General features: G+C 37.5%; 1 protein-coding gene across 1 annotated transcript; it reads left to right on the plus strand.

The window, feature by feature from the left end:
- Window positions 1-286: 286 nt before the first annotated feature.
- On the plus strand, window positions 287-9984 carry LOC134474478 (zinc finger protein 345-like). The gene is made up of 3 exons (XM_063242648.1): window positions 287-291; window positions 6097-6153; window positions 7647-9984. Exons 1-3 carry the CDS (start codon window positions 287-289, stop codon window positions 9415-9417), a joined length of 1833 nt encoding a protein of 610 aa, XP_063098718.1. The 3' UTR covers window positions 9418-9984.
- Window positions 9985-10385: the final 401 nt, after the last annotated feature.

A 10385-nucleotide genomic window follows, 5' to 3' on the forward strand; every position in this document is an offset into this window, starting at 1 on the left:
AGAAGGGGTGCTGAGCTAGTAGCAAAGGACTCTGTCTTTTCTAGGGACTTTATAGAATAAAATCATGTAGTGAGATAGGTTTAAAATGGGTTAGATTACTGAGGTTACTGAGGAGATAAATTAGCACAATAGAGAAGCAGAATATAAGAAATGTAAACGTGGTCCTTTACTTAAAGAATATGGAGAGGAGCCCACAGCCACCAAGACTATGAGGCTATGCAGGGCCTCATAGCCACAATGGCTCAACTTAAACTTCAGCTTTTTTTTTCCAACTGACTAGGGGGATATGGCGTATATGTGACTTTTGACTGCATGTGGTGCTTGGAAGGGACATTTATGTCATGCCAGGAGCTGATGGGAATTTTCTTTAGGACCCTGGGGAGGAAAGAGGAAGTTGTATTCAAGGGGAAAAGAGGAAGTGACCATATGAGTAAGCACCCCTGATTTCACATTCTTCCACCTTGAACAACCACCATGAGGTCCTGTAATTGTTTCTAGGGCAAAACTCTTTCAAGTACATCCTTTGGTTTGAATGAAGAAATCAAAACAAAGAATTTTTGCTCTCTGACTGCCTCCACAGCTGGTGATAAACCATTCATAAGAAATTTTGAGTCATTTCCTTAATGCACTTTAGATTCCATAGCCAAAATTACAGATTAGTTCACTTTCAGAAAAAGAAGCAGCACTTAAAGGCAGGGATAAAGGCCTTCAATGCAATTATACCTGGCAAGGTGAGATCAACATTGTGTGATACAAACTTTAACTGATTTCTCTGACTTCAAGCAAGAGAAATGTTTATATCGATATTGCTATAGCAGAATGAATCTCCCAGTCTACTATGTTTAATATGAGGGGTTTTTTTTTCTGTAAAGTCAAAGAATGAATTTTAGGAACAACAGAGGTTAAGATAAGAATGTACTTATTGAGAGAAAGAAAGCTGCCTCAGAGAGCGAAGGAGTCCTGAGCAGGTTGCCAAACATTGTCCTTTCCAGGGAACTTTATAGAGTAAAATCATGTGGTGAAATGAGTTTAAGGTGGGGAAAACTAGAAACTCACAATGCAAATGGATATAAGATGGGAAAGAGCTATGGTACCCAATAGGATTATTAAGTTCAGGTAAAGCTGATTAAATTGGGAACAAAGGGGGAAGGGAGTCACATAGAAAGCAGGCATTCTTAGGCAGCTGTGACTCTTCCCTTAGGGGTTTGGGAGGGTGACTTCTGAGTTCCTCAGTATGATAGGAAGTATTTAGAATGTCACTCTTTAGGATAAGGATACATTTCTTTGAATGGTGACTCCTGACTTCCTCAGAGTGCTAGGGAACTATTTAGAATATCTATCCTTAGGATATGGATGAATTTGCTTATCATTGTCTTTAGCCTTGGCCCATAGCATGAGGTGTCAGTCTTCCCCATAGTTGTAAGGTATCTGGTCTCCTGCATGGGCTCCTTGGAGGACCTAGCCCTGGTTCATGCCAAGAGTATTTAAGTAACTCAGGTGCCTGTAACAGACTGTTTGGAAAACTGATTAGAGATGTCTTGTGGTCTGGGTGAATGATCTGGGGATGACAATGTGCAATGTATATACCAGTTTTGCTCCCTGATTGACATGTTTTGAAATTCAATTTTACTTGATGCGCTCTTTTTTCCTTGAAATAAAATGGATTTGAAAATTAAAAGCCTGAGGTAAGCTCTTCAGTACAAACACTGCTCTGTCGAGCTGAGTTCGCCACTGTAGAAGAATGACAGTTCCAGAAGTCTCTGCAATACAGTCTATCATTTGGGACCCTCGCTTTCAGGGAGGGGTTCCTTTCCCTGTTTATTCTTGACTCAGAAGGAGAGCAGTAGAGCAGGAGGCAATCAGTGATGAAGGGGCAGGCTATATGAACTGTCCAATCAGGCGGGCCATTGCTGGCTGTGACTTCTGTCTCTTCTGTTGTCTCAGCATGATTTATCTGTTCTGAGTACAATAGTGGTAGCAAAATGCTTGCTGGATCTCATTTAGTACGTTCGATGTCCTGTGGCCTGATTAGCAAAGAACCTGAGAGATCCTGGAACCATGGAATAGTGAGGTTGTGGATGGAAGCCCAGAAATAGGGTGGATTGGGTGAAACCAGTTACAAGTATTTAGGAGTAGTTCCAGTGTCTGCAGCCCCAGGTATTTAGTTAGCTTCAGCTTCTGAGGTCCTGCAGCATTGCCCATGGGTCATTCACTGTCCCTTTTGCCTCTTGCTATTGGCAAGGGTGATTTGGAGGTCCCCAAACCCCTGGCTTCACTATGAGAGCAGCAGACTCAAGTATCATCTTTCAAATTCATTGCTAGCCTGGTAACTCCACCATCTTAGGCATTGGAAGGAGCTTGGGAAGACCCTGACCATGATGATTTGTAGCTTGTAGAGCAGTAATGAACTTGGTCTCTGCTCTCTTTCCTCAGAGTAGCAGATCTGGAATGTCTGGAATTTATTAATGTCTGTAATATGTGGCCTCATAGCCACAATGGCTCAACTTAAACTTGGCTTTTTTGTATTTATAGTGATCTCCTTAAATTATAGTATGTTCTCATATTTCCATCCTCAGGACAGGTAGTGACAAAGGTCCTGAGAATTCAGGGATTTGTAGTAGTGTGCCTCAGTGGAGAAAGGCTTCCCAAACACCTGGTGAACTCCTGTGTATTATACAGATCAGTGCAAAATAATTTCTGAGCATACTTAATAATTTAGGTGGCAACCCCGCTCACAGTCTAGGTTTGTAAGAAAAGCCATAGAGTTTTGAAGTCTGAGAAAAATGAAGCAAATATGAAAGTGTTATCAAGGACAGGGTAAATATTTGTGAAAGACAAATTCCAGAAAGGGCTACCTGTTAAATTCTCATCGAAAAATCCCAAAATTTAGGCATTTGCATGGACATATACACGTGATATCCTTCTGAATGGAAAGGAATAGGGGTGTCATCTCTAAGTTAAGAGCTGATTTAGTAGCTTGGTTGTTCATAGACAGTTTAAATATATAGATGCTCTGCAATGGACTTATCTAAGTGATGTAAATGAGAAGCCCTAAATAGAAATTTGGCAGTGATATCAATTAGTTAGGCATGAAGGGTTTTCTGCTTAGGATGGATCAGAGGAGTATGGAAAGGATGTGGAAGTGACTGACAGGAGAGGATGCAGGAAGCAAATAGCAGGACATACAACAGTGAGGGTCTTCACTGAAAGTCAGGTAGTTCTTAGAGAGTAAGTATGAAGTAAAGTTGGATTCTGATTGCTTCATTGAGGTGATCAACACCAGCTCTGGCAACAATCAGTATTCCACAACCCTGTCAACCCATTATTTTTGTGTTCCATACTTGAGATCTAATTTTGATTAGCTCTAATTATGCCCCAGGGTCATGAAAGTGAAATTTGAATTTTTTTTTGTACCAAGGATCAAACTCATGACCTATGCTTTCCAGGCAGGCGTTCATGTCACTGAGCTAAATACCCAACTATGAAAGTGTTTTCTGTGTAGTATGGAAGATATCCACATTGTTCCTCAGAAAGTGTTGTGTATTGTTGGAATTTTTCTGTATTGTGTGCCTATAATGTTTTAAAACAAACCAAAGATATCTTATGCAGTCTCTTTTTAAGTTTCACTTTGTTCGGTGTCTCAGTCAGGGATTGTCTATTTTAGACAGCTCTGTAACTTAGGATAGCCCCAAATTCAAGGAAGATGTCCTTCACCAGCCTCCCAAGATATATTTCTTATATTTGAATTGAAAGTGATCACTTGGTAACAGTGAGGTATAATTTACAGCTTGGGCCTGGTTTCATTTTATATACATATTTTAAAAATACAGCCATTTTCCACTAACACTTGAGTTATTATTTATGTACCATATTTGATGTTATTTATGTTTTGTTCTATGAAAGCAAATTAATGTTTCAAAATTCTGCTTAAGTATATTAAGAACAAAATACTCATTGGCTTAAATGAGATTTGAAGAGACATCATCTGTAGTCTATCAAAGTGATTGATGAGATTTTTTTTTGAATATTGAAATTGGTAAAATACAACAGAACAAGGCAGCATAAGGCCAACTAAGATCACAGTGAAATTGGTACACAACTTCACAACAGGTTACTGGGATAACAGTAATAGGTATCACAGTATATTTTGTTATCTTTGTAATAGTTGTTCTTTAATCACATATATCAAAGTGAGATGAAATACAGAATGTTATAGAACTTATCCAAACAGAATATTGAATGGAGCAGTACCATTAATCAGAATAGAGTGAAACAATAATAAAAACATTTTCCTTAAAAGAAATAGTAGAAGGAAGTCCCCCTTATTTGCTATGGTCAACTTCCCAGGAGATGCTCAGATTTCTGGTTCCCATTTGCTAATGGTGGGGGGTGACAGGAGAAGAGGGGTAGGGAAGTGGGATGTTTGATTCTAGGTGGTGCATCAGTAGGTTCACTATTGCTTACTAGGGAGACAGGCTGGTTGTTTGGTTTCACAGCATCCTAAGTTTCAACATAGCATGGATCTCAGGAGCTGCTGCTGGTTCTCCCCCTGGAAGGGCTGCAGTCTGACAGACTGCCACCACTTACCAGGGAGAAGTGGTGCTTGACTGGCTTCCCAGTGTCCTAAATTCCAGGTTGGCATGGATCTCAGGAGCTGCTGCTGATTTTCCCCCTGGAAGGGCTGCAATTTGCCAAACCACCACTGCTGACCGGGGAGGGGAGATGCTTGCTTGACTTTCCAGTCAATTGATGGGATATTTATCTGCCTCTGTGCTTTGTGCTTGCTGGTCCTGCAGGCTTCTCACTGTGAGCTCTGCTTTAGAGACAGTGCAAGGGGAATCTTGCCATGATTCAGCACAAGAATCAGTGCTCTTATTTGGCTGTTACATTAGCAGTGAGTTGCAATCTAGTATCAAATTTGCTGTCTTCAAAAATGTTGTTGATGACCCTGTACTCTGTTCTACATCATGTGCTATGTCTATCCTTGGTTTGGACTTACAGCTTTGTTTTGCCATATTTGACTTTATTATCTCCCCCCCAAGAGAGTAATGAGAACTGAGGAGTAATAAAATCCAAAATGTGTAAATTTTGTTATAAAAAAGAGAGGGAGGGGAAAAAAAAAAGAGCTCTAACGGATATAACAACAAGTGTGTTTAGGGATGTTAAATAGCTGACTATATTAATGTTTTTGGATCATTGAACACAGCTGTTTGCAGTCTCTCCGTTTGAATGTCTACTTTGTATTCTTTGATACTGTGATTTGAGCAACTATTTCCAAGATGATATTATGTAATCTATTAACAGGTGATTTCTTACTGTTATGTTTATTTTTTTTTGTAGTTCTGTATTATGTGTAAACTTACACTGCTTTGCCTTGTTTTGTGTTTTTCTCTTTTTCCTCTTAAATAAAAAAAAAAAAAGGAAACAAAAATGTGTATATACACAAAATTAATGACCAAGACATGGATTAAAATTGGAAGAAATCAGTCTTCATTCAGCTGTTTTGTTTGGTTGTATTTGTTTAGTTTAGTTTTGTTTTATTGAGACAAGCTTTCTGTATGTATATCAGGTGGATTTGAACACCCTATGGAGCCTAGAATTGCCCTGACCACACTGATGCCATCCTGTCTCAGCCTTTTGAGTGCTGGGATTATAGATATGCACCACCACACTTTGCTTTTGATTCAGATTTCTAGGAGAAAGTTTAAGATATCCCAAACCTGGGGTCTCAACCTTCCATTGAGAAATATATGTATGATCCTTTAGGAGGTGTTGACCTTTGAGGATGTGGTCGTGAACTTCAGCAATGAGGAGTGGACTTTGCTGAGTCCATCCCAAAAGAAGCTCTACAGAGATGTGATGGGCGAATCCTTTAGGAACATGACTCTGATAGGTAAGGATAAAATCTTTTTGCCCCTCATGCTGTCAGAATATTGTTTCTTGCTCATTAGTGCTGTTTCATGAAAAAGAATATGAAAATATTTTTAAAAATATCTCACACCTGGACACATTATATCATAAATCTAAACAAAACCTATTAATTTGTATGTATTACTCTAAAGAGTCCTGGTATTTCTATGTCTACAATTCAGGAGGACTCTGGGATATCCAGGAAGCTGAAAAAGAAGGCAAAATTTACTGGAGCTACTTAAGGTAATTCGCACTCACAAGGAGAGGAATGTTCCTCAGTAATTAGTGAGTAGCAGAAAAATGACAACCAAAGAAAGAGACACCATTCAATTTAATGTCAGTAATATTCTCTGAAGATGTATAAGCTAGTGTATATATGAGCGAATTAAATCATGAAAATGTATGACATTGCATATAGATGAATACAAAGAGGATACACTTTGAGTTGCCTTCAGTTTTTCTACCCATGTCTACATGTGAATATAACACATTCATTATCTAACAATTGCTAAGATTGCAATAGAATTTGAAATAAAACTGAGTGCTCATGTTTCCAAGACATTCTCTAGAGAATCAGCCATTCTGATTAATATTCTTAGTAGGCTGGTGGAATGTTATTGCACTCATTTTGAATATCAGTATGCAGTTGTCTCTAGAAATTGATCCCCTCACACTTGTCCTGGATATTTTTAAAATCTCAAATCCTCATAAAATACTGATACATGCTTACTCATATACAAAGCAGATTAAGTTATAACAGATCAGGCCTTGAAGCTTATCTATCTATCACTGGATTTGTGGAGAAGGAAAATATTAATAGACTCTCTGTGATTGTGCATTCTTGTAAACCCAGCACACTAGGAATCAGATTTTGCAGAATGGCAATTTCAAGTTCAAACTTCACAGCTTAATGATCAGCGAAAATCTCTTAAAATAGATTTTTAAAAAGCTACAGATTTTATGCTAATACCTGTTGTTCATTCCCAGCCCAGAAAAGAAAATATGTGTTATATAATGTCAAAAAATAAATAATATAATGTCATTTGCCATAAGAAATAGATGGGTCTTTCACCCATCAATTCAGTGAAATAGCTCAGCTATAAAACATAAAAGGTCACAGGGTTTCTTTTAGATGAGACACCAAAATATAAATTGTGGAATGTAATGAAAGAAAGTTGATAGAGAAAAGTAAGACTGACAATATGGAAAAGGGAACTACAGGTTAAGGACAGAAGGGAGATTGGAATGGGGAAACATATCAGAATAATCTGTATGTGATACACATATGTGCCCATGCCCAAAGTGAAGCTAAAGATTCTGCATTTCAAAGTACCAAGTTTTAAGATTTCTAAATGTATGCCAGTCTTTTGGGAATGGTTGTTTTCAACATATCTTACAAGGCCATTCTGTTGCTTCATGGTCAGAATTTCTTAGCAGGCATTAAAAACAGAACTTGACATTAATGCAGTCATTAAACAGAGACCCATTTCACTGTGAATTTTTCTTTTTTAAATTTATATAAGGAAAGATTAAACAAAACAAAATAAGTAGAGATAATGCTAATTTCAAAGTGAAAGTAAACAGTAAGAAATCGCAAGATGATGATTACATATGGTGCTCATGGAAATAGATATGAAATACAAAAGTGAAACATATGAAGTGGGGATTCAAACAGCGAGACTGCAAAAACTTAGTAATATGGTTATAAATCTTATATGTGATTTTTTTCTTTACAGAAATGACAAGCTAGGGAAATCCTATGGACATACATCTGGAGATGTATGGAATCAGTGTAAAGAAGTCTTCCTTGGTACTGAAGAAGGTAATGTGAATGTGAAAGAAACAGAAACACATGACAATGTTCAGATCCATGAAAAATATTGCAGTGGAGGGAAACCCTATGTATGCAAGCAATGCGGGAAAGGTTTAACCATACTTGGAATTTGTAAGAAACGTGAAAGAATTCACAGAGGAGAAAGACCCTACGTATGTAATCAATGTGGGAAAGCTTTTACAACACGTACATATTGTCAAGTACATGAAAGACTTCACTCTGGAGAAAAATGTTATGAATGTGAGCACTGTGAGAAAGCTTTCAGCACACACACTTATTGTGTAATCCATGAAAAACTTCACACTGGGCAGAAATCGCATATATGTAAGAAATGTAGGAAAGCTTTTAGCAGTAAAATTCATTTTCAAATACATGAAAATGTACACAATGGAGAGAAACCCTATGTGTGTAAGCAATGTGGAAAAGGTTTCACCCAACTTGGACCTTGTAAGGAACATGAAAGAATTCACACGGGAGAGAAACCATATGTTTGTAAGCAATGTGGGAAAGCTTTTAACACATGGGGAGACTGTAAGAGACATGAAAGAATTCACACTGGAGAGAAACCATATGTATGTAAGCAATGTGGGAAAGCTTTTAACAGACGGGGAGTTTGTAAGAGACATGAAAGAATTCACACTGGAGAGAAACCGTATGTTTGTAAGCAATGTGGAAAAGCTTTTACCCAAAATGGACATTGTAAGAAACATGAAAGAATTCACAGTGGAGAGAAACCATATGTATGTAAGCAATGTGGGAAAGCTTTTAACACATGGGGAGACTGTAAGAAACATGAAAGAATTCACAGTGGAGAGAAACCATATGTATGTAAGCAATGTGGGAAAGCTTTAAAAACACAGGGAGATTGTAAGCAGCATGAAAGAATTCACACTGGAGAGAAACCATATGTATGTAAGCAATGTGGGAAAGCTTTTAACAGAAGGGGAGTTTGTAAGAGACATGAAAGAATTCACACTGGAGAGAAACCATATGTTTGTAAGCAATGTGGCAAAGCTTTTAACACACGTGCAAACTGTAAGAGACATGAAAGAATTCACACTGGAGAGAAACGATATGTATGTAAGCAATGTGGAAAAGCTTTTAGCACACGGGGAGATTGTAAGATACATGAAATCATTCACACTGGAGAGAAACCATATGTATGTAAGCAATGTGGGAAAGCTTTTAACAGATGGGGAGTTTGTAAGAGACATGAAAGAATTCACACTGGAGAGAAACCATATGTTTGTAAGCAATGTGGCAAAGCTTTTAACACACGTGCAAACTGTAAGGGTCATGAAAGAATTCACACTGGAGAGAAACCCTATGTATGTGAGCAATGTGGAAAAGGATTCACTAGTTCTGGACATTGTAAGCAACATGAACGCATTCACACTGGAGAGAAACCATATGTATGTAAGCAATGTGGGAAAGCTTTTACCAAACATGGATATTGTAAGAAACATGAAAGAATTCACACTGGAGAGAAACCATATGTATGTAAGCAATGTGGGAAACCTTTTAGCACATGGGGAAATTGTAAGAAACATGAAAGAATTCACACTGGAGAGAAACCCTATGTATGTAAGCAATGTGGGAAAGCTTTTAGCACATGGGGAGGTTGTAAGAAACATGAAACAATTCACACTGGAGACAAACTCTTACGCATGTAAATAATGTGGGAAAGCTTTTAAAATGCAGTGTAACATAAGAGACTAGACTAATATCACTCTGAACAGTGAATAATAGTATCCTGAGAAGGAGAAAGGTGAGGAATTGCCTAAAAATAGAAGGCAGAGGACATTGTTAAAAGTGTATCAGGATTTAAAATCTACAGTAGTCTTGTTGCTCTATTTAGTTTGGTTATATTTTGTTCTTGTCTGTCTACTCATATTAGATTTGAGGGCACACAGAGATAACCCAAAAATAGCAGGTTATACCATGGTAACTATCCTTAATTTCCTATTAACTAAAACTGAAACCCTATATTACTTACATTGTCTTCTATGACTGATCTTCTTTGAAGCTGGTTTGTTTGAATGTTATTTGGCCTTGACTGATTTTATTCACTGTGGGTATGCTTGCTAGTATCAAGTTCAAGAGAAGAGGCAACTTCTCAGAAGATGACAAGATGTAAAAGATATCCATTGGTGGGCTGGGGATTTAACTCAGTGGCTTAAGCACCTGCCTGGCATGTGTGAGGTCATGAGCTGGATCTCCAGTGCCCAATAAATAAATAAATAAATAAATAAAAGATATCCATTCCAGGTTTGATTATTTTTTAATTAAAGAGAACAAAGATAGGAAATAAAAAACAAAGCAGTAAAAGGGTACAAGTAATACAGAATTTCAAGAAAAAATTCAGTAAGAAATCACTAGTTAATAGGTTACATCTTGTCACCTTAGAAACAGTTGTCCAAATTATAAAATTAAAGCATATAAAGTGGACATTCATACAGTGAGATTGCAGAAAGTTCTGTTCAATGATCCAACAAAAGCTCAGTAATATGGTTTTCCATCCTACACACTCAAGCATGCAGTTATATCCCTTAGACCACCTTCCTTTTCTCTCTTTTTTACAATAACAATTACACTTTTTGAGTTTTTTTTACTCCCACAGTTCTTATTACATTTTTTTGAA

Source organism: Cavia porcellus, unplaced genomic scaffold, assembly GCF_034190915.1.
Source record: "Cavia porcellus strain 051 isolate PalLab524CR breed Dunkin Hartley unplaced genomic scaffold, mCavPor4.1 scaffold_32, whole genome shotgun sequence".
NCBI lineage: Eukaryota > Metazoa > Chordata > Mammalia > Rodentia > Caviidae > Cavia > Cavia porcellus.

What these genes read in the sequence shown, in the direction of transcription:
- LOC134474478 (XM_063242648.1), top strand. An exon ending in ATTTACTGGAGCTACTTAAG is followed by an intron (nt 6,154 to 7,646) that starts GTAATTCGCACT and finishes TTTTCTTTACAG; the next exon opens with AAATGACAAGCTAGGGAAAT.